Raw genomic sequence first — 27,775 nt, 5'->3', positions numbered from 1 at the left:
CTTAGCTAAAAGATCTTCAAGAGATTTTGTTGAGTCAACTTCGCAAAAGAAAAGCTAGGAAGCCCTGTGGTCATCGGAGAAACACCTTATTAGGGTACTTCTATACAAAAGCGCAAACTTGTAAAATGATAAGAATGCTCTTCCTATGTCAGCACCACTCCTTATAAATAGGAAGCCATATTCTCAAATGGGGTAAGCAACACATAGTAACTCTATAGTAAACATTGTCATTCTATTGTTTTACAACTTACAATAAAAGTCTACTTAACTTTCGAAAGATTTGTGTAAGAAATTCTCCCTTAACCAAGTGATTAGTTCCTAACTTATAGGTATAGTTAGTTCCTTCCTTATAGGTATAGCTAGTAGGCAATTCCCCACATAAAAATTATTATTTTATCTTGGCAGTAGCACTACAAAATATTAATTTGAATAATCTTTTGTTTTCTAAATAATATTATTTTAGTTTATATATAGAATTAAATATGATTGATCATATTATACCTATAACAAAAATATTTTGTTATATTACAAATTAAATACGATATTTTCTGAATTAATATTATTTCTAAAATGAAGTAATTATTGATATTTTACACATTAATATTATAAAAACCCAAAATGTTATCCATGTGCTTGAATATGTAAACAATGATTTGTCTTAATAAACAATAATGTTACATTATTAAAACTTTTCATTATAAAAGTTCTCACATATATTACAAATAAAAGTTTGTCCCATTCTCCAACCGTTGGACGTCTGCAAGACCCATTCGCAACCTGTGACTGCCTGTAACTTCGAGCCCTCACCGAGCTTGAGCTGAGCTTTAAGGCTCGAGTTGAGTTCAAATTTGAGTTCGTGTGAATACAGTTACTCATCAAGTCGAGCTTGAGCTCACTGAATCTCGACTCGATTGCAACCCCATATATAAGAGTTTTGCTTACAAGTGTTTTGAATTGCCTTTAATGTATTTTATTTCTAATATTAAATATTTTTATTGATTGATAATAAATATATCATATTTTAAAAAATTTATCAACTAATATAAATATTCAAAAAATAAAATATGTTAAATACATTTTAACAAATATTCAAAAACACTAAGTTACACATAAATGAAAACGGAGAATAGATACCATATGAAACGAAAATAGGAAACAATATTTTTTAAAAAAGTAAAAAATAGAAAGATGAGAAAATGAGTAAATAAAAAAATATAGAGGCATTTTTGTAAATAAATTTTTTAATAAAAAATTATAAAAAATAATTATTTAATCTAAAAATAAATATAAATTAAAAAATACATTCAAACAAATTTCAAGAAAAATTCAAAATTTTGATTAGAGACTTTTTTTTTTTTTTATGTCTCTAATCTGTTTGTGAACGTGCTTTTAATATTTTATTAATATTATAAAATATTTTTAAAATAAAAAAATCTAAAAATATTTATTTAATATTTTGAAAATACCAAAACACATCCTATTTATGATACTTGATTAGGGAGTGGAAAATTATTTGAGTTGTTTTACAGGGCCCGATGGGTCTACCGAGTCCTTCACAAAAAAAAGGCAAAAATACGATTTTGCCCTGCCCACTTTGTAAATTTGCAAAGCGGTCAACTGCCCCCACCCCTACTCTGTCGTCTCCCTTGCCATGGCCGACGCCTCGCCTTGCCACTGCGCCTCGTTGTTGTCGCCTCACCTCGCTTTCGTCGCCTCTTTGCCATCGTCGTCCAGCCAACAATTGATGTAGCGACTGTCGGCAAGGTGAGGCGAGGCGACGGCAGTCATGGTAGGGGAGACGACAGAGCAAGGACGAGACAATTCATGGGAAGGGAAATGAGAGAGCAAGACATGGGGGCAAAATCGTCCTTTTACCCTCTTTCGATAACTCGATTTCGTCGGGTTTTCTAAAATTTTCTAAATTACTTAGTCAAGTGCAGATTGAGCATTACTGACCTGCCTCTCTACACGTCATGGATGACGTGGCGCCAAACCATTAGATTTATTAGTTTGCTAAATAGTTTTATATAAATTAAATTTCCTTAAATTTTATAGAAACAGAATTGTATGATTTTGGAAAGTTAATTAAATTTTAGAAAAATTCTGTGAATATATGCGTCCTGGGAATGAGCTGGAAGCCACAGATACGATAGAAAGCAGTGATTTTGGAGTAGTAGTTGGTTGGGACCAACAGGGAGTCTCGATTCAGAAATCAGCGATTGGCATCTCACTCTCCACGAACACACACAGGTACCGATTATTGTCGGTCTAGGGTTTGGATTACGAGCTTTTCCGTTCCGATGATCGAAGTGATTTAGGCGCTCGAGCCATGGGTTTTTCGCGTGTTTTAGGGGGTTTAGTTCTGATTGTTTGGTTTATGTTGCTTAATTTTCTGAGTTCTTGGTGCGTTTTTTTATGTTTCCAGTGAAAAGCGGTCGCCGTTGATGTTTTTGGGCGTCTTGGTGGCATAGTAGCGCTAGTTGCGTGACTTCCTCGCCGTTGGCGGAAGCGGCGGCGGCGTATTCAGGCACGTCCGATAAGTTCAATCTGTTGTCTGTCTTCTCTCTGGGTGAGTTCAAGAATGCAATTTTAAGTTTTTGGGATGCATATTTCATTGGTTGTGATTGATTGCTTAAACTGAGGCTAAATTGATTGCTTATGCGGTGTTTAGATTGTTTGTTACTAAGAATTACTGTCCATTAATTCTTTGTCGCTGGACTGAAAAAAATGGGTAAAATTTCATGTTAAGATCTCGAAGAAATGGCCCTTCGACAGAATTTTCAGTTTTTAGTTTCAACTCTTTGTGCAAAATTTTCATTTTGATTTGAAAAAAAAAATGAAAACCATGTTATTTGATAACTTTGTTTTGTTTTCACCTTTGTGTTTGATTTTTTTTTTAAAAAAAAGATCATATTCTCCCCCACTCAGTATTTCCATGTCTGCTAAACGGTCCTAGTTTTTACATTTTCTTTTTGAGCATCCCAATTACCACATATATCTTCCTCGATTCTTTCCTTTTATGATTCTTTTTTGATATTTTTATTTTTTCATCTGGCAATGTACCTCCATCCAGTGGGATTAATGCTTGTGATTCTTGTCATTTCTCAAGTAACGTATGCTGAATTTTTTTACAGGTGAACAGGGCTTGTTGATTGATGTTTAGGGAAATTACTAATTGACATTATTTTGTATTATGGGCCCTGATCTAGAACTTAAAGGACGACCAGAAAGTGTCATGGAATCTTCAGGTAATAAGGAAACTGTAGGTGTAAAGAGAAAACAACAAGATGAATATATGAAATGTGTAAGTAATTGTGAGGACAGTACTTTTGAGATTGACGGCTCAATGGATGAAAAAATTGAGGAAGCAGACAAGAATCAAGCTGTGGAGATTAATATACTTGAGCATACAAATTCTGGTGATATTGGATTTGTTGGAGCTGAATACCAGGACACAACTGAGGATTCAAGTTCTTTTGATGATACTGTTTCTGGAGTTGAAAAAGGTACGGCATTGAGTGATGCTGAAATGGAGTCTTTATTGCATGATGATGCTTCATCAGCATTGCCATTTGATGGACAAAGTGAAATCTTTCAGATCAGGTATGCATGTTATTGTTCTGTTTGCTTTGAATTCGTTAAATCTATTTGCTACTGCAAGGGTAGCAATGATAATGGAAGGGACAAAGCATGTTCAAGTTATTCTTTAAATCTATTAGTTGCGCGCATGGGTGTTAACAGTTACATGGCATGAGAAATGATAAAATGAAGCCAATGTATTACTTAACAAAACAATCTTTAAAGGCACAATGTAACAAGAATTACAACTGTCATTACCATTCATCAAGAAAGAGGGAAAAAATGTTATGGTAGAGAAGAAGAAGAAAAAAAGGGGGAAAAATCCGAACATGTTTTGTTTGGCTAAGTTTGTTTTTCTTAGCAGCTAATTGCTTGTGTTATTTAGGACTAAGAACTATGTCAAAATTAGGACATGAAAACACTTCTTTTAATTATTCTGTTCAGATCCTTACTTTTAAATATTTTGTAGCATAACCCTTGTAAAAATTTTCAAATTGTGTCCATTGTGAGGAGACCCAATCCTCCACCCTTCATTTTCCACCTACTAGTCATAAAATTTTTCTTAATTAATTACTTTTATTAGTTCTCTGACTCCCTTTGTACCCCATTTTGTATCTCAACTTGATATCATTGCATAATGGAATTTATAGTTGGGAATCCCGTGGGTAGTTTTATAGGTTATTCTTTAAGTTAAAACACTGTTAGTGTCCATTGAATTCCATTAATCAACCCCACAATCTCTTCCATTAACTGTCACTGTTAGTTGACAGTTGAATTCCATTAATCAACTGTCAATCTCTTCTACTCTTTGGAATGCACAATCGACCCACTTGTTGGTTGGCCTCTTCACCAGTCAACCTTTTTTGTTCTCTGGAGTGCACACAGTTCACCCAAGAGTCAACTGGCCTTCCCTTCACTTGACCTTAAATTGACCCCACACTTTGATTCCTCTCTAACAGTTGACTTTTCTCTCGCCTGAACTAGCACCAGTTGACCCAACAGTTGATTGTTGGTCCTGGCATTCAATTGTTACAGCTTTGTAAATGCTCACAATACAACATAGTACCAACTACCATGTACATCATTGTGACAAAATATAACATCTAGGCATGCTCCTTAATATAGTTGTATGCCTGTTACATGGCCAAGTGTTTAAGCATCAGTCTTATTCTCCAACGTCAAAGTTATCTATGGAATGTAAATCATGTGAGTATGAGCTACAAGAACTCAATAAGGTCACACCGCATGCATACACCAGGCATGGAAATGCACTAAATAATTTTCTGTTAATTTGTGGTACCCAAATGTACTCCACAAGGTGGAAAATCGTCCAGACTATGGCCGATGAAGCCCCTCCTCCCCCCCCCCCGCGCGCGCGCGCGCGGCTGCTCTAATGGCACACTCATAGGAGGGCTCTCAACCTTGCATCCCATGTTCATAGCCCAAAACTGTTTGCATGACACCAAGGTGTAACAAAATAAAGAATGTACATCAGCAATACCTTGCATTTATCTTGCTCGTGCTATGCATATGTATGAATGAATGAGTGATCTTACCACAATGAAATAAAGTTGGACAATGCGCCAAATGCAAAAAAGTAACAGAACAGTTTTCAACTTCTTCAGTTTCTGCAACGAAACCACCCAAAACCTCTGCACACACACTCATGGGTCTTCTCATGCAAGGGAAAAGAAGAGATATGTCTTCTCCCAAAAAGACTTGTATGGACACCAACTGGGTGATGGAGAATGGACTAATTTTCCCTCAAAATACTAGGCCCTGCTCAGTTTCAGAAATCTTTTTGAAAGATCCTAAACATGCCTTTAACATTTTATGTTTCAAAAATGCATAGTATTCATTTCCAAAAAATTTAGGAAATTTAAAAGAGGATATTTTAATAGAAGTGAAATTCACAATTTGGTAATTATTTATGAATTTATGGGGATATTCATTTAATTAATTTCTTGATTGATGGTTATCAAGTGGGTTAGGTGAGAGGATCTAGGCAAGAACATGAAAATGGTCCACTGGTAGCATTGGATCAGCTGAGTGTCATGTACCTAGGAGTATAGGAGGGTCAATGTTGTAATAGGAATATAATAAAAGGGGGGTAATCTTGTAATAGGTTTATAATGACTGTTAGGATATATTGTTAGCAAGTGGTTAGGCTGTTAGAAGTCAATGATGCCTATATAAGGCTGCTGTTAGGAGTTTATTGGGGATACTTGATTTGAATGAATGAAATCTGATTTTCTCTTTTAGGACTCTCTCCAATCTCCCTCAACTTCTCCTCCTTTCTCTCAATCTCTCTCCCTCTTCCTACTGATTTTCCCCCTCCTACAATTCTGATTTCTTCTCCCAATCCCTATCACAACCCTAACAAACCCTAGGGTTGTGACACTGAGGAAGAAGCCCAACCAAGAAAAGCCAAAAATTTGGCAAGGTATTCTGAACGTGTCCCAGTGTCTGGTCGATTGAGCATGGGCCTTAGTTGACTGAGTGAGTTGCAATGATAGTTATGCAACTAAATGCAACTCAAGCTAAAGGCATGATGAGTAATCCAAATTGATGCACTGGCTATGTAAGGAGTTTTCACGACATGCCCATGGCATGTTGCAGTTGGAAATTGGTTGACCCAAATGAACAATGTAAATTCCAATGTGGTCATGGGTATTGAAAAATTTATGGTGTAATCTTACTATTCATCAAGGGGAGTTGGGAATTGCTAATTGAGGTAGAATGGTCAATTTTTTCAGTGACTCAAAGATCCTTGTGATCCTAGTTGGATTAAGGATCAAAAGTAGAGGGAGATAATTAAAATCATGTTTTAATCCTTAAACAGTGGCTAGATATATGCATGGGAGCATATTTGAGGCTCAAATGGCTAGGTGGTGTTAAGTAGGATATGCCATGACTAAATTTGCAGGAGGTGTCATCTCCTTAATTTAATAAGTGCTGAATCATTGAATTAAGCTTGACATTTTCATTTTCTTCATTTTAGTGAGGCGGTAACTGATTGTCTGAAGGGATATGAAATTGGTTTTGGCTTCAATTGAGAAGCTTTTATGCTCAGTGAAGCAAGGACAAAAGAGAAGAGAAACAGAGAATAAGAAAAATACTGTCAAAGAGAAACAAATAAGAAAGAGAGGAGGGAGATACTGAGAATTTAAAGAGAAGAACTGAGGAGCTAAGAGACAAAGATAGAAGCTAAGAGTTAGAAGAGGAAGGAGACTAGGCTCCAACATTGTACTGTATACCAAGCTTAGTGAGGTTAGAGTTCATTGTTAATTTCAAAATGCATGGTTAATGTAGTTGAATGTTTTGTTATTTAGTTTCATGGTTTATTATAAAGAATGCAATAGAATTGTTTAAATGCATTACATGAAACTATGACAAGAAGTACTCATCATTTCTTGATTAGCATTTAACTTTTTATGTGGTTGTGTTGGTTGATGAGGGTTGGAGCAAACCCTCACTGTGATGTTGGAGATCATATAGTAGTTTGTTTAGTGGTGTCAAGATAACCAAACGGTGGAAATTAATGGTTAAATAGTGCTAGAGGTCTTGACATATAGCAGCGCACAAGACATGCATTCACGAAAATATTTCTAACCCTTTTTGAATAGCAATCAATACTCATTGCTGCATATTCGATGTGCCAAATTATGCAGGTAGCTTGAAGGGGAAGGAGCCGTTTGAGAACTAGTTGTTATTTCATTAGTTTTATGCACATTGTTATGTTTTGATGTTAACTTTATGTTGTAGTATGTTTAAATCACACTGAGAGACCATAGATGGCTTGTATGTTGTTTAGCATGCAAGACGCTGTGAGAAGATTGTGTTTAATTTTTTGTTTTGGTGAAATAGAGCTATTGGTATTTGCTGGAAATGGTCACTTGGTCAACTGAAGGAGTCCTCACAGTTGACCGAGCAGGTAAATGTCAAGTCCCATAATTGGGGTTGGACAATTCTGGTAATCTGGTTCTCTTGATTAGAACAGAATGTGAGAAAAAGAGAGAGAAAGGGAGAGAGATAAGAGAAAGAAAGAGAATTGGAAGGGAAGAGCTTTGTATTATTCTCGATATGCTCCATCCACATACCTGCTGGCTTTATATGGAGCTTGCCTTCTAACTAACATAACAACAAAGGAGTGGTTTGTTATACAGTTAGCTACTGTCCTCCTAACCAATTAACCACCCAACCTCCTAACCACTTAACCTCCCCAGCTAACTGCTAATACAAGTGGTTATCTTCCTGGCAAAATACTGGTTTACCCCTAGGGTCGTGAGAGTAAGTTAGAAGAAGGGGGAGCTTTCTAGAAATCTTCAGTCAACTGACCAACAATGGAGGAGGGTCGGGTTGCATTCTAGAAATCCTTTGTCAATCAAGGTCCACCCTTGCTCAGTCGACCAATGCCAGCAGTATGCTGTTTCGTGTTTCAGCAATTTTTAATTTTGAGCAGTGTTTTTAATTGGGCATTGAGGCGTCTGTGTATAACTTGTGGTTTAAGCGATGGTTAATCTCCAATTATACTTTGCCTATACATGTGATTTAGATTTTTAACTAAACTAAGGTGACAATCCTGTTGCATGGGCACCTTTAATAATCACGAGTGGCAACATGATAAGAAGATTTGTAGGCGCCCCTAGCTAGGGACCCACAACAAGATGTCATAAATGCCAAAACCCATTAGAACATTACACATCCTCCTTGACAATGGAAGCCTCACCCATATATTCTTACTCATAGACAAACACAATAGTGTCCACATGCTCACATAAACAAAAGTAACTCAATATTACACACCACATCAGGGTCCATAAACCCCCCATATCCCCTCAGGGGTACAACCTAAATAAACAAGCATAACTTAATATTACACACCACAAGACACCCCCAAGGACCTTTGATTGAGACGACTCTATACACACTGCTATCCCATGGATTCTGGTTCACTTGGCTCGCCCTCTACCTTAACTTTACCCTTACCTGGAATGATGCAAGCAAACATGAGCCACAAGGTCTAGCAAGTATAACTGGAAGAAAGTGAGCATAAGAGTCATGGGTATCGTGAAGCAAAAGAGTCATGGATGCCATTTAAGGTACTTTCAAATGATAATATAATAAAACATGCATCCATGCTTATATGCAATCTTTTTAAAACCATAAACATGAGATCAAAGTCCAAACCATGAGACCAAAGTCCATAACGTAAACTTAAGACCGAAGTCCAACTTTGAACTCAACACTTTCTTTGCGGATATATCCTGCGGACTCGTCCGCTATGCGCATCATGAGGCATTTACACATTCTTAACAAAACCACTTTCATGCACATGCTTCGTGCATCATCATAACATGCAAATTTGTAATAATTTTTTATATATAACTGATATGCGAATAACGAAACAATAAGCACAATAGGACAACATTCATGCAAGATAACATCAAATCCTTGCATGTCCTCAATAAAGCATCATTCCCAAAGAAAGATAGAGTGATACAAAACCCTATTTGAGACTCAAGCGGTATAACTGAGAACCATGAAATGATTTACTAGTAAAAGGGGAAAATAACTTGCTATTTAGAAAATTAAGAGGTAGGATCTTGCAATAACAAGAGATAGAGAATAGAACTTGTAATTTAAACATAACTTGAGCAAAGAGGAACTGAACTTGTAAAATAGGAGAAGAACTTGCAAGCATGAACTTGAGAAGAGGGAGAAACTGAACTTGCATATTAATAAGAAAATTGAGATCTTGCCTCTTGATTGAAACAAAGAGGAAGAAGAATTTGCAAAAACTAGGAAGAGAACTTGCCTTAATTATTTTCCTTAATTTTGCAGCGTACCAGGGTCGTTGGTCACTCAACCGAAGCCCAAACCAACAAGAATCCACCTTCTCTCCCTCGCCCAAACTCCCCTTCACTCAAGCATCAATGGCCTATTTATAGGCCAAGGGGGGTAGGAGAGGTGGTAGGGCACATGGAAGAAATTTTACTTCTTTTTTTGGACCAAAAACAGGCTGGACACGTGGCTGCAGGAGGCAGCCATGTGGGCGCGCAGCAGGGCCGCGCAGGGCCCTGCATGGCGCGCTTGGCCGCACGGCCGCCTGCATGAGGCCCACGTGGCGCGCGCTTGCTTGGGCTTGGCGCCAGTTGGGCTGCTCCGATTTTTTTTTTACATAAACCCAGCTTTGAACTTGTTTGGCTACGGGTTCGATCTTGCAACCTCTCCCTCCTCAATTAATAAAAAATAATTGCTCCTTTTCATCCAAAAATGCCATTAAATTTCAATTAATCGGGTCGTTACAAGATTAATGGTGCAACTCACTAGAGGTGGAAGGGTGATTCATTGTCCAAGCAAAAAGGAAGTAGACCTCTAGGCTCTAGGTGAGTTAGTGGGCAATTTAAATGAGTTAAGTTTCACTAATCAAAGATTAATGTGCAGTGGGTTAAGGAAACAAATTTATTTTCCCCAAGGTTCTATTATTTAATTATTAGTAGCACCCCGGGGAGGGCAAGGTGTTACATGGAGGCTCTTCAACAACCAATTTGTATTTCTCTAACAACCATTATAGGGATACAAAAGAGAGACAACACATGATTCAGAGGCAAGACAAAGTGCTCTTACTCATGCTAAACCTACCTTCCCAGACAATTTTATGTTTTCCATGGTGCAAGTCTTGTCCGATTTCTCTCCGTGACATCATCTTACACTATCTTGGTTTTGAACCTAGAACCTGTGGGGAAGATCAATGTAAGTTGTGGGCAAACTCTCAGCTCTACACCCTAGCCAACAGTTCAATCCTGTCCATGATTCCAACAGGAGTGATCTCCCTCTTAGCCAAATTAGTGCATTGACAAGACATAGCCTTGAAGCACAGTAGGACACACAAAAATTCTTGACTCTTTTCTCTTATTGTCAGAAAACGTAAAGGTAATAACCTTTTGAAGCATCTGACTCTATATGCTACCATGACCTAGTGAAAAGAAAAAGGAGAAAGAGGGTCTCCTTGCATCAACCCACTAGTTCTTCTAAAAAATCTCTAGAGTTTCATTATCAATAATCACGAAATTAATGGATGAAATACAAAACTAATCCATCTCTCCAACTATCACCAAACTCTACTAGGTCCTTCCAGAACCTGAAATGACAACTATCTGCATAACCTTCATCACAGGCTTATGTTTAGAAATTATGATGGAGTTTTGTTATGTTAGGAATATGCATTTTGGTAGATACAGGTGTTTGTGATGATTTTCCCTGATAAATGAAAATCATGTTTGATATTGGTGCTAGAAGGGCAAAGGAAGGATTTTGCATTTCAGCTTAGCCCAATTGCTACTACTTTTTCTTTTTTATTTCAGGAATCACCTTGAAAATTGAAATGAATTTAATAAATTCTAATGTTTTACTCAAGAAAGACGGGAGCCTGTGTTCCTGGTGGTCTGGCTGGAACCTGTGAGTAAATAAATATCCAATTGCCCCCCTTCTTGTCATAGGTTATATCTGTAATAGCTGGTATTACAGGCCTGGCCTGAATTTTTCATCGAATGTTGTGCCTTTAAGGGATTAAGGAGATTTTGGTTATGGATCGTGAATTGGTATTTGTGTGCTGTACACAATTGATTTATTTGCTGATGTGAGATTTTGATGGCTTATGTAGACTAAATTTTGTCCTTTTTGATTGATGTCAAAGGTATGGGCAAAAATTGTGGAATTTGTTCTATTAAATCCAACTTACTGTACTAACTTGCTGAAGTGCTACTATGTGAACTTGGTCGGAAATTGAGTTTTCCTGGAACTTAGCAACTCCCACATTTGATCTTTTCATGAAGCTTGTAAAGTCCTCTTTTTATTTTTCTCAACCATATAACTGAAGTGATAATCATAGTTCATCCGTATTTCATCTTCTCCTGCATATGAATATTCATGCTTAAATTATTTTGTGCCATATGAAATCATCAAATACCATTTCAATATTCCAGGAAGAAGAGGCTGACTCCTCATTGGAGAACGTACATACGGCCTCTTATGTGGCGTTGTAAATGGGTAGAATTGCAGATTAAGGAATTTCAGTCTCTAGCAAAGAAGTATGACATTAAGCTTGCAGAATGTCAACAAAGAAAGCGGTCAGAATTAGAAAACTGCCCATTAGAAGATTCCTGTGCAAAGTCACATCCATTTTCTGGTCAAAGTCGAGGAAAAGAAGTTATGAAGAGGAAGAAAAGAAAGAGAGTCGAAGACACAGTGGACATAGCATCGTATTTGTCTCGCCATAACCTGTTCTCCTACTATGGTACACACTTCTGGAATTGTTCTTTGAGTCTGATGATATACTTAACTTTTTTATTTTTGTCAATAGTGACTAAAAAGTAGTATATTTCAGAGAGTATGAGGTCTGCTGCTGATGCTTCTATGGTGGAAGATGACTGGAGCAAGCGTGGTATGTTGAAAACTTTCTTGCCCTTTTGGTATTACAAGTCTGAGACATAGCTTTCAAACAGTTGGACACAAAATATGTAGCAGCAGGCATCTGCCATCAGTTTGTTGGATATTTACTTTAAATAATCTGTGTTTAATATTTACGAAATGAAAACAAATGTTGTTCTCTCTCTCTCTCGCACACACACACACACACAAAATTAGTGGGAATCCAAGATTCCCAAATTATAGCATTTATATCCTTGTTGAGTAGGAGAGTATCCAACAAAGATGCACTTGAGTGTTTTAGGGTCCAATTTAGATTGTGTAAGTTGGTTTTTGTGTACAAAAACTATACATCCAAAAACCTTAGAAGAAGGGAGTTTAGGACTTGGGTATGATGAGGGAAGGATTCAAGGAAGACATTCAAGGGAGTTTTAAACTCCAGAATTTTTGGGGAAGTCTGTTGATGAGATAGGCTGCTGTAAGGACAACTTCTCCTCAATAGGCATTTGGAACTAATTGAGTAAACATTAGGGCCCTTGCAATCTCAAGAAGGTGATGGTTCTTTCTTTCAGCTACCCCATTTTGTTGGGGGTTGTAAGGATATGAGCTTTAGTGAATAATACTATGCTCAATTAGGTATTGATTAAGTTCATTTGAGAAATATTCTCGGCCATTATTAGATCTCAATACATGAATTGATGATTGAAAGACATTTTGAACCATTTGATGAAGCCTTTTGAAAACAAGATAGGCTTCAGATTTGTCTTTCATTAGGAATACCCAGCTAACTCTTGTTTGATCATCTATGAATGTGATGAACCATCGAGTGTTTGTTAGATTGGGAGTCTTGGCCAGTCCCCAAATGTTACTATGAATCAAATAAAATGGTTTTGAAGGTTTATAGATATGATTAGGGTGAGAGCTTTTGGTTTGTTTTGCAAGGATACAATGTTCACAATGGAAATTCTGAATTTTATTGCTAGATAGAGAAGGATACAAAACTCTAAGATACTCAAAGCTAGGATGTCTTAATGGCATTATTTCAGATTCTGAAACAGTAGACAAAGAGAATTGAATAGATGACCTAAATTCAGTGGGATGATCAAATCTTGAAGTCTGATAAAGTCTTTTCTCCCAAGCAGTGCCAATCATCTTCCCCAATGATAGGTTCTGAAAAACACAATGAGATTTGAAAAATGTTACCAAACAGCCCCTCTCTTTGGTTAACGTACTTACTGATAGCAGGTTTCATTTTAAATCAGGTACATATAGTATTGATTTTAAGGTTAAGCCTGCTACACATGCTGTCCCTTTTCCTTAGCTAAGGAAATCAATACTGCAATTGGGAAATCAATTATCCAGTTACATTTTTCGCCATTATGATGGTATAGCATGGTACTATTTTTATTTTATTGAGTTGGATAGGCATTTATTAATCAAAAGAGAAATGATGTGCTCAAGTACAGTGTTTAAAAAACGCACTTTAAGCCTAAAGTGCAGCGACTTTAACTGACTGCAATTGTAGCATGCTTAATTTGTGCTTTTACTGAGCTTTGAGTTGCTATAAAGCATGCTTCAGAAATATGCTTGTTTTTGTTTTTTTTATCAGACAATATGAATCATTGGATTTGTTTAAAGTTTCACAGTGGTATGGCTGCTTATATGGAATCTTTACCCCAAAAAGGCTGTTATCGCTTATCAGATCTTAAAAGGATCTAAATAAAATCAGATATTCATTTAAAAAGAAAAAATAAGACTCAATTGTATTTACCAAGCAAAAAATATTGAAGGAAACATGTCAATTAGGTTTAAATTAAGGATTGCTAATTTATTCTTGATTCCTGGAAATTAGGGATTGATGATTGCTTCGCGATTGCTATAAATTAGAGGTTTTGATTGATTGTAAATTAGGGATTTGATTGATCGGAGATTGTTGTAATTTCGGGTTGATTGATTGGGAATTGTTGTAAATTAGGGATGGTTTTTTTTTTCCTTATGCTTTTCTGCTATGATTTTATGAACTTGTAAATAGGTCTAAAATATAATTGAAAAATGGCATCTCATCTTTTGTTAAATTTGCACTCTCATGCTCTTTTTTTTTTTTTTTTTAATGATTGCTTTTATAATAGTTTATAGTTTTTGTGCTTATAAAAGTTTATACTCTTTATTTCATTTATGTGCACTTCACTTCGCTTTGCGCTTAAGCTCCATAGGCTTTCTGTGTTTAAGTACACTTAGCATTTTTGGAAAGACTGCTCAAATACCAAGATGGAGCCAGATATATAATGGTACGTTATGCTGTCTCCTAGGTTCAAAAAACGGGACGAACACTTAATCACATATAAAAATGCTACATCAAGCACCCAAATAGATTATTTCATTATGAGACAAGAGGATCAGTTATGTTGTAGGAATTGTAAGGTGATACCGGGGGAGTGTTTGACTACTTAACATAGACTTTTGGTACTTGACATCCAAGTAAGAAATTGGAAGAGAAAAAATCACATAAAACAAAATCCAAGAATTAGGTGGTGGAATTTAAAAGGAAAGAAACAATTAATCTTCAAAGGGGTAGAAGGGAATAAAATGGAGAAGAACAAGCAAACCAAATGTGGAGGAAAATGGCTACTGCCCTAAGAATCACGACAAACGTAATTCTTGGAGAGACAAATGGTGGAATAAAGAGGTACAATTGAAAATTAGAAATAAGAAAACTTGTTATAAGGTTATATATCAATGCAGCTATGAAAAAAACATAAAAAATTATAAATAAGCAAAAAAGACAGCAAAAATAGCTATTAGTGAAGCAAGGTCAAAAGCATATGAGAATCTATATAAATGACTTGATACAAAAGATGGAGAAAAGGATATATATAAATTAGTTAAAGCAAGAGAAAGAAAAACAAGGGATCTAAACCAAGTGAAATGCATAAAAGATAAAAACCAAAATGTATTAGTGAATGAGGGAGTGATCAAGGAGAGATGGAAGGAGTATTTCACAAAATTATTCAATGATGGTGGAGACACAAGAGTTAGGTTGGGACATTTTAGTAACTCCGAAAGGAACGTGAGCTATACATTTTATCGATGCATAAGTTCAAAATAAATAAGACAAGTATTAAAAAAGATGAAAAATCATAAGGTGGTGGGACCGGATAATATACCAATAGAAGCATGGAAATGCATGGGAGAAGAGGACATCTCTTGGCTAACGAAATTATTTAACACGATCCTTAAATAAAAAAAGATGCCAGATGAGTGGAGGAAGAGTACTTTGGTTCCTATATACAAGAATAAATGAGATGTTCAAAACTGTGAAAATTACAGAGGATTTAAATTGAGTCATACCATGAAATTCTGGGAGAGAGTAATAGAGCAGAGGCTCAGAAAAAAAACAAACGTCTCGAAAAATCAATTTGGTTTCATACCTGGTAGGCCAACAATGGAAGCTATATACCTACTGAGGTGCCTAATGGAAAGGTATCGGTATCATCAGAAGGACCTGCATCTGGCGTTTATAGATCTAGAAAAAGCCTATGATAGGGTCCCTAGAGAAATATTATGGAGGGTTTAGAGAAAAAAGGAGTCCGAATAGCCTATATACAAGCCCTTAAGGACATGTATCACGGTGCAGAGACAAGGGTCAGAACATGCGGAGGGGATACTAAATCGTTTAAAATTACAATGGGACTGCATCAAGATTTTGCACTAAGTCCATACTTATTTGCTTTAGTAATGAATGAACTCACTAAATACATTCAGATCGAGGTGCCATGGTATATGCTATTTGCAGATGACATAGTGTTGGTGGATGAAGCAAAAGAGGGAGTGAACACTAAACTTGAGTTGTGGAGAAACAATTTATAATCTAAGAGATTTAAATTAAGTAGAAAGAAAACAGAGTATATGGAATGTAAATTTAGTAAGAATGCAAGAGTGAAGGATGTTATAATAAAATTGGAAGACCAAATCATACAAAGAAAATACTATTTTCGATATTTGGGATCAGTGATTCAAAAAGATGGAAAAACTCACAAGGATGTCATGCATAGAATTAAGGCATGTTGGCTAAAATGGAGAAATGCATCGAGGGTGTTATGTGATGGTAAAATCCCATTAAAACTGAAAGAAAAATTCTATAGGATAGCTATAAGACTAGTTTTGTTGTATAGTTCGTTGGGCAGTCAAATATCAGCATAAGCAAAAAACGAGCATAGCGGAGATGAGAATGCTAAGATGGATGTGCAGTCATACAAGAAAAGGTAAAATTAGAAATAAAGTTATTCGTAATAAGGTAGAAGTAGTGCCAATCGAGGAAAAGATTAGAGAGACTAAACTAAAATAGTTTGGTCATATGAGAAGAAGACCAAGAGACATTCCTGTGAGGAGAGTTGATGAAATGGAACAATTAGTCAAAAAAAAAGGGTAGAGGCAGAGCCAAAAAGACTTTGGGAGAGACATTAAAATTTGATATGAAGTGTATGGGCATAAATGAAAATATAAAAAAAGACAGAAACACAGGAAAATCTAGAATTCATGTAGCCAATCCCACATAGTGGGATAAAGGCTGGATATGTTGTTGTTTATTCTTAAATTTGGTATTGTGTTACCTAAAGTCTCTTTGGTGTTCAATATTTTGCTAATTGATATCTGCAACCTGCAATTTTGTTCATGAGGGAGCTCAATTTTGCTCCTTGCAGTTACTGATTAATGAAAGTATCATTCTTAATTTTACCTTTTTGTTATCATTTTTTTGAAATTTCATAAATATTATAAAAGAGGGAGAGCCCGTGATCTCCAACACAAATAGTGCAAATTTTGTTGTGGAACTATCTTCGTAGTTCGTGTTAGTTCTTTGAAGAGGGAGATATCATAATCAGTTTGATTTTGATAGTTGATACTATTAAACGTTTGTAATATTCATGTTGGATCTAGGAAATGAATAGATTAGCGTTTAATTGTAAGATCCATGGGCTAGATCTGTGTATGTACTCAAATCTGACCTCATTCAATCCCCTCACCATTTTTTGGCTGCAGTGATTAGTGCAGAGAAGACGATGAATGGAAATGAGATGGGGGGCAGTGAGGAGTTGTTATCCCTTGATTTCGGAGATGATAATCCCATGGAACAGATCCTTTTGAAAATTGAAAATGTACTCACACAAATTGGCGAGATGAAGACCCGTCTCCAGAAGATAACGAGCAAACATGGGATGCTCTCTCCTACTGATAACTTGGGCCTGGTTGCATCTGGTAATGCATTGACAAGCTCTGATCAAACTCCTGCTTTTCTGCACAACAATGGGGATGGAATGCCAGGTGGATCTTCTTATAATGCAACTCAGTTTCAACCCAACTATAATCGGGATGATCTGGTTATCCCTGAAAATGAAGCTCCAAGTCACGGACAAGTGAACCATGTCCCTGATATAACCGAAAGCACAGATCAGCCTAAGGTTGGAAGTTCATCCAAAATTGTAAGTCTTTCTTCTAGGCTGTTTTAAAACCCATTCTGTTTTTTTTTTTTTTTTTGGATGTCTTCAGATTTCTGTAGTAAATTAGGTATGCTTGAGGTTTAATTCTTTTCAAATACTGATTTTCTTTTTAGTTTTGATATGGATGGCTTCGTTCTTTGTAGAGCTAGAAAACCCATGCCAGTTTGTGGGCATCCTGAAGATGGAATTCCGCTCCTCATCTAGTTTTTATAAAGTATATAATACATATACAAGTTTCTTGTTTTGGAATAAAGGGATTATAGACTTGGAGCAAGTGGACAATATATCCAAGTTGTTGGAGCTGACTAGTGTTAAGGATGTGTGTCTTCTTATATGAGTAAACTAAGACATGATATCTTTGGTGGGAAACTGAGGCTATCGCTAGCAGTTTTTAAATTCACAAACTTCAGTTTGACTCTTGTTACTGCAATTTTGGAATTTGCCATCCCCCCATGTTTCTTTTCTTATGCATTAAAGTCTCATCCAGTATGTTGATTTCTTGGGTTCTCTATGGTTCCCATTTTTACTCAAAAACCCCTTCTGTTAACTTTTGATATCTACCATGTTCATTAAAATTAAGTTAAATTTAACAAATTTCTTCTTATCTTTCTTGTCATGACAAGAAATAAGAAAAAAAAATAAAAAGAAAAAAAAAAAACCGTCCGTTCTTCAGAGAAGCTTGCTGGCGGCAGCACTGAAGGGTGCCGCTGGCAACTGCTGTAAAGGGAGGGGGGGGGGGGGGGGGGAACAGAGATGAAGATGATGGCTGGGGTTAGGGGTGTCCAGTAGTTCGTTTGGCAGTTTGGAGATTTCTTTCCAAACCTCCCAAATCATAACTTATCAGTTTGAGCAGTTTAAGTAAACATAGCAACGACAATATTTTTATCTTAGTACATCCAAAAGGAGACATTAGGATATGTTTCACAACCTTCCTAAATAACAAGGATTTAGATCCCATCTAACAATATCTGTAAATGTACAAATATAAGCCTCAAGACTTAAACATTATGGAAACATCATGAAGTTTTTGAACATTACATGCGTCAATTCAAAGTTTTGAAGAACTATAGTAATCCATCCTGTAAAAGTTAAATATATGAGCATCAAAGGAAATGTCATGAATGGGAACATAATCAATAAACAAACCTACAATAAAATGCTAAATGGGAACAATAAACACACAAAATGCTAGGAGTTCTGTCACTTTGTGAATACAAACCTACAATACAATAAACAAACAAATACATCAGCAAACAGTACTTGCAAAGTTTGCAGCAATAAAAATCTGAATAAAGCTAAAAAGATTGAATGCCTTCAAACTAAAAGGCCTAAATCAGTTGGGTCCTTTTTACTTTTTCCTCAACTTTTCTACACCTCTATTTATAAATTCAACTGGCAAGTAATTGGCATAAAGAACAGTCAAGTTGATTGCATGCCGCAAAACAGACAAAACACTTGTTCCAGGTATGTAATTAAATTCAGTTCCAACAAAGACCAAAGATATTGATTGCATCGCATATTAAACAAAGGGTGGAGAGCTTCCTACCCTGTCAACTACTTATAGCAATAATAATAATGATAAAAACAAATACATAAATATACTGAAAAACCAGCAACAGAGCTGGAGAGACACTCCACATTCTCATCAATTTTATTGTAAAGCTTCCATTGAGATTTCAGAGCAAGAGAGACAGATAGAGGGAGAGACATTTAGAGGGAGGGCGGAAGAGAGAGTCAAATAGGGTGGGAGAGACAAAGGTGTGAGACCTGTCAGCTTTCGTCACACATTGCACCTGAGCAAGTATGAGTCTGAGAGTGAGATACAGAGTGTTGAGTGAGAGGTGGCTTTCTTAGGATTTTCTTAAGGGTTAAGAGTGACAAGGTGAGATACACATTGACATAGCAGGCTAGCAGTGGTTTTCTTATGTTTAGGTGGTTGGTTATTGTCATTTTGGTTTACCAACACTCCTAATGTTGGTGTTTTTCTTTCTTTTCCAAACCAAAACAGGCTGCTCGTTTTAAGAAACCAGGGTTTGGCAGTTTGGTTTTTCCTACACACCCCTAATGATGGTAGCAGCATAGCAGTGTCATGCAGCAATGGAGGCTACTGCCTTCCCTGTTGCCTTTCTCTTCCCCTTGAAGGAGCGGGGACTTCAATAGACAGATCAGTGGTGGTAATGGCAGGTGGAGAAGCTTAAACCAGAGTTTTTTTTTTTCCTTTCCTTATCCACATCAACAAGGGTAGCCAGCAACGTGGCTATTAGTTGAACTGATATTCTCTTTGATAAAGAATTCAATATGGAGATCAATTTGAATTAGGTTGCTGCCACCAATCAAATCAAAATCAAATTGAATTGGGTTTCATTTATGATTTGATTTTTGTGGGGGATTTTCCCACTCCTACAATTAACAGCGTTCTGCAACAAGTAGTGGAGGTGGAAAATTCCATTATTAATTTAATTTTGTGGCTAAGTTGTGATTTGTTGATTTTCATCAAGTCTAGGAGGTCTAGTTTCATTTTTAGTTTGTTTTTGTGGCTAATTGGGTGGCTAGGGTTTTTTTATCACACCTCAAAGAGGAAAGAGATGAAGAGGAAGCATGACAATGATGATACCCATCGACAACTAGGGGTGTGCAAATAGTCAGTTCCTAACCGATTAAATTGAATAGAGTAAAACTGAACCGAACTGACTGATTAACCCAAAAAATCGAACTAACCGATAATTGAAAAACCGAACACAAATCATATAAACCAAACTGAACCGATTAAACTGAAGAAACACAAAAAAACATAAGTAACCGATAGAAAACACACAAAATCGAAGAAAACGACGTCGTTTTATAAACATCAAAATAATATTTTTTTAAAGTTTGGTCGGTTTGGTTAGTTCAGTTCTCCTAACCAAAAAAATGAACCAAGAATCAAACTTTTGAGAAAAATTAACCGAACCGAACTGATGCAAGAAAAAACCGAACCGAACCCACAAGTTCGGTCGGTTTGGTTCGGTTAGTTTGGGTAAACCGAACTTTTGGTCTCTCCTATAGACAGTGAGATCCTCCTCCTGTAGTCATCTGCCTGGTTCCTCCTACCTTCCCTTCCCGCCTCTCTCCCCCTCTCTTGCAACCATTGCCAGCAGCGGCCCTTCTATGCCGCCACTAGTGGCAACCTTATCTGAAGTTTGGGTTATTAATTTTTAATGTTTTATTTCTTGTCATTACAGATAGATATTAGAAAAAATTTGTTAACTTTTACTTAATTTAATTTAATTAGCATCATATGCATCGAAACTAACGGAGGGGATGTTCTAGCAAAAAGTGAAGCCACAGGGACTTCTTAGGACAAAAATAAACCATGAGGGATTTTCATGCAAATGACCTAAACCACGGGGGTCTGTGGGCAATTCACCCTTATTTTTTAGAGGTAAGTTTGTTGATGGAATTATTAGAACAGGACTTTTGTTCTTCTATGAAACAGTGGAGAGGGAAGAGTGAGAAGCCACTTTTTATGATCTGTTGTGAAATATATATTTTTTTGAAGTGATTTTGTTGTTGGAGTTGTTGTTGTTGTTGTTATTATTATTTTTCTATAAATTTTTGTTGGTGGAATTATTAAAACAAAAGTTCAAATAGTTTTTTTAAAAGAGACATTGGACCTGGTTGGCTTGTTCAATATTTCTTCCAACTCAGTAGTATTGAAGCTCTAAAAGCTTCCATTTTCTCTTTATATTTGTCTGCCTGATTCACCACCTTTCATGTTTTTAGACTGGGGATGGTGGAATTTTGATGTATAATCGTAGAGCCAAGGGCAAGCTAAGTAGCGCAAAGGAAGCCGACATTAAGCCCATGGAGAAGCCTCAAGTCCCAAAAGAAGATCAAGATAACTCTGTTCGTCTAAGTCATCCTCGAGATCATGACCTTCCCTCGGATGATCAGCTGCCTCCAAAGATTCGCTCAATTTCCAAAATTACTGCAAGTAAGAACAAGAGGAAACGTGGTAGACGGAAGGCTGGGTCGAGTAGGTGGAACAGGTGATGCTCAAGTTAGAGAATGGATCATTCCCAGATCAATCGTTTCACCCTACCTTGATCAAGCAATCTGTACATGCATATTCAGCTATTACACTTCTCCCCCTTCTTTGTTCATCAAGATTTTTCTGTTCCCTCAATTCAACTGCTTCTGTAGATGCCATTAGCTTTGGTTCCATCATTCTGTGGCTCAAAACTAGTGCTTGTTCATAAGCGTTGGAGTCGAGTATGTAAATTTATCTGAGTTTCCAATGACATTATTGCTATAGAGATATCCCATCTGTTGCCTCTAAATAATTTGGGGATGATGAGCTTCAGTCCTTTTGGTTTGCAGATTTTGAGAGACCATGTGGCATCTATTATACTTTCTAGGCACAAGCAGAAGCTGTCATGATATATATTTAGCCTTCTTGTTTTGTTTTCTTATGTCATTTGCTTGTGGCATGATGTTACAAAAGGAATAATTGGATGAGCCCTTTACCTATCAAGTCTTGATCTTATAAACTGTCGTTGTCAGGTACATAAATTTTAGAACTCTAATCATATCTATTTATGATCGTATCTTTCATAAGATCATTATATCTTATCTCATGATGGCAGTTATTTATCACCGATAATCTAATAAATATATAGTAATAATAATCATGTTCTAACAACTCCAACATGTGAATTTATATATGAATCGTGTGCACACACAGATATGTGTATATATCTTCAAGTATATCAACCATGACTCAGAAGAACTAATCATGTACGTATTCATCTTTCTCATTGAACTGTATTTGCAGTTCTTTCTTCCCCACATACTTCTCATAGATCCATCATTTTGTCTTATTAAAATTTTGAGATTTGTCTTTTCGTTTGGGTTCGAGTTTGAGTGTTCGTTAGGTAAACTCACCATTATGAAGAAAAAAAAAAGCATTCCGCCAGAGTTTTAATATTGAGTTGAAATACAATCACTATCCAAGTTATTAGCTTCAGTCCATGCATTTCCGCAGCTTTGGCTCCGGCGATGCATTGTCCGACGAACTCTCCGGCCGCCGCCTGCATCTTGGAGTCACTCTAACCGGCTCCGAGTTATCGGAGCCGATAAGGTGTGGGAAGTTAACCTTAGCTCGGGAGCCTCGCATCTTAAAAGCAGCTCGGTCATAAGCCAGCGCCGCATCCTCAGCCGTCTCATACGTTCCCAGCCAAATCCTCGTACCTTTCTTCTTAGGATCCCGTATCTCCGCCACAAACTTCCCCCACGGCCGCCTCCTCACCCCTCTGTACGACCCCGGCCAGCGTTGCTCACGAGCCGCTGCGGCGGATTTTTCATTGCCAGTGGCAGTATCCTTCACTTCAAACCCAACAAGATTTGAAGGCATTGCTTGCCAGCAATCCATGAAAGGTGAACTGTCAGAGCTTGAACTGGGGGTGTACATCGCCGGTGCACCGGACAGACCCTTCACCGGGAAAACCTTCATCTGGTAGTCGGAATCATCAAGAAGATACCTTGTGATTGATTCCAGAATAGCAAAATCCGAATCTGATGAGATGGCTGTTTCTCTTTCTCCCACCATTTTAGATGAGATTAATGGAAACACACATATATATATAAAGATGTCTCCTTCTTTCTGTATGAAGAGAGATTGTTCACTTGTGATTGTAATCTCTAGGCGTTTTATAGAAGCCATATCTATGAGAAGCTGCATATATATATATATATATATATATTCCTTGAATCTAATGAATACCATCTGCTTTATTTGTTTAATATTTCTTTTCTTTTTCTCTGTGAATGAATACCATGTGCCTTATTTGTTTAATATTTTCTTTTCTTATTCACTGAGTTCACAGATAAACCATATATATATATATATATATATATAATACAGAAGGAATGAAGAGCATTATATGTAAAATATTTAATTGATCACATGTTTGTTTTGGTTAAACGAATATTTTGAAGGCTTCACTCATCACCATTGTTAATTGTAATCTCAACACCAACCCTAATTAGGGCCTTCACTTAATCAACAATTAAATTAATGATAGCTTTGATCTGATCTGAGTCATACAACTTTCGCTCTGAGAGATGTCATAACAAAGATTCCAACGTGATGAAAAGGATACAAGTAAACAATTTTTTGGGCCCTTCACTCACCTGAGACTTCTGTTAATTAAATTCAGAGGAAGGAACTTGGAAATTGCTTGTTTTATATATGTTTATATATATATATATATGTGTGTGTGTGTGTGTGTGTTATTGTTTAGAAGAGTAGTGTTTTTTAACTAAGATATGTGTTGAAAAAAGTGAGAGATGAAAAATATTTTGAATAAAAGTATTTTTATTATATTTGTTAAATTTATCTGATAATTCTTAGAAAAAAAATAAAACTTACATGACTTCTTATTTAGAATTTTCTAAATAAATTTATCTCTCCTACTTTAGATAAATTTATCTTGAATCTTACAAATAAAAAAAATTGATTCATATACCCTTCAATATATTCTAAAAAATTTAACAAACAATTTAATAAAAATCTTGAAATATTTCTCATTTTTATCTTAACTATTCTATATCTTAGTTCAAAAGACATTATAATCTTATTTTGATACAACCTTATCTTGCTCGTTTTACAAACGTTACAAGGTAAATATTTTCTTTAATAAATTCTTTTTAGTAATTGAGATTGATTGTAAATTAAGTTAAAAGAGTAGTACTCCTTTGAACATTGAATTTTTTTTTTCTATTTTTTTACATAAATGGTTGAATATTCTTTTATGTTCCATTTTAAGTCAAATAGTTTTTCAAACTTGCTATATATGGCTTGAATTTTTTAATCAAAATGGGGAGCATATAAAGGGGATGAAATACACATTTTACTTTCAATGGTTAAAATGTTATTTAATCGAGTTAAAATTTATAAAACTAAGATATTTATGTCATAGATTAAGAGACTTTAGATAATACAAATAAGAATATACTGAGATAAGATAAGATTAAATGTACGATAAACTTAATTATACTAGCTAAACAAAATACACAAATTGAACTTATGTTACCTGGTATCCTTATATATATTGCTAACTTCACAAGTAAAGATCATTAAGACCACTTGAATAATTTTTAGACCGTTAATAACAATACTATCAACCTCTTCGCCTTAAACCTCATTCAAGCATACCAACGCCCCCCCCCCCCCCCCCAAGTTCGTAACAAATACATTTACCTTCTAAAAGTTGACATATTATATATGAACAATGTCTTTAATGCAATCGACGTTATCTCGAGATGGTGCAAATTGCATGCCTTAAAAAATAGAAAAATTCTTATAATATCTATTAACCGAACAAGGTAATCAAAGTTGAACTATTAACCGAACAAGGTAATCAAAGTTGAACGAATTAACGTGCAATAGGTAAAAGTAAGCAGTAGAATATGTGAAATAGATCAATGTACACTTCACCAATAAAGCCCTACAATTCCAACAAAGAAATGGAATGGTATTTCTTACTTTGTTGTTCCAATCAACCTTAGACAATAACTTTACCTTTTAAACTCAAGAATTACACATAAAATTCAACTAAAACACCAATAAATAGAATCTTAAGCTGTGTTCTCTTTACTGTTTTCATGTCATTTTTAGTTTTTAATTTTCTAAAATAATGAAAACACGTTCTCTTTACTGTTTTTAAAAATGCATTTTTGAAAACAAAAAAAAAATTATAAGAAAAACTTAAAATAACAAAAAGTTGTTTGGAGTGTTTTCATCCAAAACAAACTCAAAATACATTTATTTATTTATATTTTATTATTGTAATGGAAAAAAAATATTATAAAATTCATTAACTTTAAAATATATATATATTTTTAATAATATATTAACATTAAATATTTTAATTTATTAAATAATCAAATTTATTGAATAAAATATAACTAAAAATATATTTTCAAAATTTCAAAGAGAATACGTTTTCTAATTTTCTATTTTAAGAAATAGTTTTTTAAAATGACAAAGAAAACGCGTTTTTAATTTTCTAAAAACAGTCTACCAAAACAGAAAATCGAAAATGAATTCTTAACTCAAAACTGAAAATTAAAAAGTAAAGAGAACGTAACCTTATTTTTTAATCAACCCTAAACAATAATTTACATTATAAACTCAAGAATTACGTATGAAGTTCAACCAAAACGTCAATAAACAAAAAAAATTATTAGAGTATAAGATTAATCAAAAGAGTACTATTCGAGTCAACTTAATTGATAATTAATTACAATTATTGATAGTATTTATTAAAGTAAAGGTTTACCTTCTAATTAAACAATCAAACATGGAATGGAAAAGTTTTATTCAGCTTATTAACAAAACAATATATTCCACCTAAAAGGGAAAAGAATTCTATTTTTATTCTTTTCAACATGTTACAATCTTTTAATGACATCTTTACCAATTATATATATACATATATATATATATATTATGTCATGCACATGAGACATGTGTTTTTTATAACATTTTTTTATAATATTACCCTCCTTTTAGGGTAAGTTCTCTGAAGACGCAGATATATACAACATGACTTTCTTTCACATAAAATCATCAAATTTTATATAATCTCACCACATGCTTCAATAACAATAAAATAAAGGATAAATTTATTTTATACATCACTGGTGAGAACGGACGGAGTTCATTTTTTTTTTTTTGAATTACGTCTTATTACTAATGTTTTTAGCCACTCCATCTTTAAAATTACACTGAAAAGATAAATCAAGAGATGTGACCAAATGACCAAAATGGTAAGTTTTAGCACCATTAATGTCACTCTTAAGGTCTTTTCTCAGAAGAGAGCATTCTGCTTCCTCTAGGAATCGAACCCACACTGGGAGCCCTCAGACAAACTTTCAGGCTGTCCCTTTGCCACTTGATTATACTCTGGGGGCGAACGGAGTTCATTTTTCATTACAGTATTTGACTATTAAGTTAGTATACTAAATGAACTATAAAGCGTATCGAATATTTAAAGTTATTTTGTTTATTGGTAGAAATTATACTTTTATACAACAAGGGGTTGAGATATTTGAAGTTTTCATCTTTGAAATTTTTGAACTTAGTGACTTTAAATTATGAGACAAAATTTCGTACCAAATAAGTAGATATAGCGTTGATCTCTAATCATCCAAAGCAGAGATGATCGAGATAAAGATGTGGCCTTCAAATTAATTGGAGATGCAATGGCCAATAATTATATATTTTGTTGGTAGTTGTCTTTCAAATTAAATTTTAATAACGTTACTTATCAACTCAAATTCTCTCTTAACCAATTAAAATAAAATTATTCTTTTTATTTGAGGCATGGGCCATGCTGGTCAAAGGGGACAAGATCTCGAGGGGAAGACTTAGATATTATTTAAATATATATAAAACTATTGTATTTGTAGCCACGGGAAAGACTAGTTTAAGCATTATCAATTCCAATGTATTTCACCTAAAACGAAAAAAAACAAAAAATCTCAAAGGCATTTGCCATGCACATTAAACTATCGATTATCTCACTATCATGATTAAGAGTGTGCAAATGGTCGATTTAATTGAAATTTACTAATCGATTAAATCGAATTGAACTGATCGATTAAACTGAAAAATCGAACTAACTGGTAATGAAGAAATCAAATCCAAACCATATAAACCAAATCAAACCGAATAGATTAAACAAAAAAACGAAAAAAAACCAAAGTAATAGATAGAAAACACACAAAATTAAAGAAAATGACGTCGTTTTATAAATACCAAAATAATATCATCTTAAAATTTGATCAGTTTGATTAGTTCGGTTCTTCTAACTAAAAAGTCAAACCGAAAACTTAACTTTTGATAAATTAACTGAACTAAACAGATGCAAGAAAAAAATAGAACCGAACCGACAAGTTTGATCGGTTTGATTCAATTAGTTCGAGTAAACAGGACTTTTGTTCTCCCCTAATCATGGTGATGATGGAATAAAAGATTCAATCACTATAGTCCCCATTTGATTTGTAAGAATTGGTGGGGATTGTCCTCGTATAGTTTTTGACACTCAAATTATTAATGGCATTTATAAAAAAAATAATAATGATCTCGTAGTCAAATAATTTTATCTATAGGGATATTTCCTTTATATAAAGTGAGAGGGGAGATATTTAGAGTTATTTCTGATATTTGTTAAGATTATTATTGAATAAGGAGATCTTTGATTTAAATTTAAATTTAGACATATCTA

The 27,775-nt window shown here is 35.1% G+C and overlaps 2 protein-coding genes across 3 annotated transcripts; one reads left to right on the top strand and one right to left on the bottom strand.

Annotated features, from left to right (window-relative positions):
* The first annotated feature begins 2,085 nt into the window (after positions 1-2,085).
* LOC127813972 (uncharacterized) lies at positions 2,086-21,960 on the top strand. 2 transcript variants are annotated; one of them, XM_052355153.1, is made up of 7 exons: positions 2,086-2,250; positions 2,426-2,527; positions 3,135-3,603; positions 11,568-11,878; positions 11,969-12,025; positions 17,047-17,486; positions 21,267-21,960. In XM_052355153.1, the coding sequence occupies exons 3-7, from the start codon at positions 3,194-3,196 to the stop codon at positions 21,534-21,536; spliced, it is 1,488 nt and encodes a 495-aa protein (XP_052211113.1). In that variant the 5' UTR covers positions 2,086-2,250; positions 2,426-2,527; positions 3,135-3,193; the 3' UTR covers positions 21,537-21,960. The 2 variants fall into 2 exon arrangements, with proteins under 2 accessions (XP_052211113.1, XP_052211112.1); XM_052355152.1 differs by having other exon boundaries at positions 2,426-2,569.
* A 386-nt stretch (positions 21,961-22,346) lies between these two features.
* Positions 22,347-23,167, bottom strand: LOC127813984 (ethylene-responsive transcription factor 1-like). The gene has a single exon (XM_052355180.1). It carries the CDS (start codon positions 23,089-23,091, stop codon positions 22,507-22,509), a length of 585 nt encoding a protein of 194 aa, XP_052211140.1. The 5' UTR covers positions 23,092-23,167; the 3' UTR covers positions 22,347-22,506.
* Between the last annotated feature and the right edge of the window lie 4,608 nt (positions 23,168-27,775).

The sequence above is a fragment of the Diospyros lotus genome, chromosome 12, assembly GCF_014633365.1.
Source record: "Diospyros lotus cultivar Yz01 chromosome 12, ASM1463336v1, whole genome shotgun sequence".
Taxonomy (NCBI): domain Eukaryota; kingdom Viridiplantae; phylum Streptophyta; class Magnoliopsida; order Ericales; family Ebenaceae; genus Diospyros; species Diospyros lotus.
The sequence above is the reverse complement of the archived record's forward strand: the minus strand, read 5'-3'. Positions and strand labels throughout refer to the sequence as shown.

Excerpts from the sequence above, each read along its gene's own strand:
- LOC127813972 (XM_052355153.1), top strand. The coding sequence starts at position 3,194 with ATGGGCCCTGATCTAGAACTTAAAGGACGACCAGAAAGTGTCATGGAA. Across the intron at positions 12,026-17,046 it reads AGATGACTGGAGCAAGCGTG|TGATTAGTGCAGAGAAGACG; the intron begins GTATGTTGAAAA and ends TTTTGGCTGCAG. Across the intron at positions 17,487-21,266 it reads TTGGAAGTTCATCCAAAATT|ACTGGGGATGGTGGAATTTT; the intron begins GTAAGTCTTTCT and ends TCATGTTTTTAG.
- LOC127813984 (XM_052355180.1), bottom strand. The coding sequence starts at position 23,091 with ATGGTGGGAGAAAGAGAAACAGCCATCTCATCAGATTCGGATTTTGCT.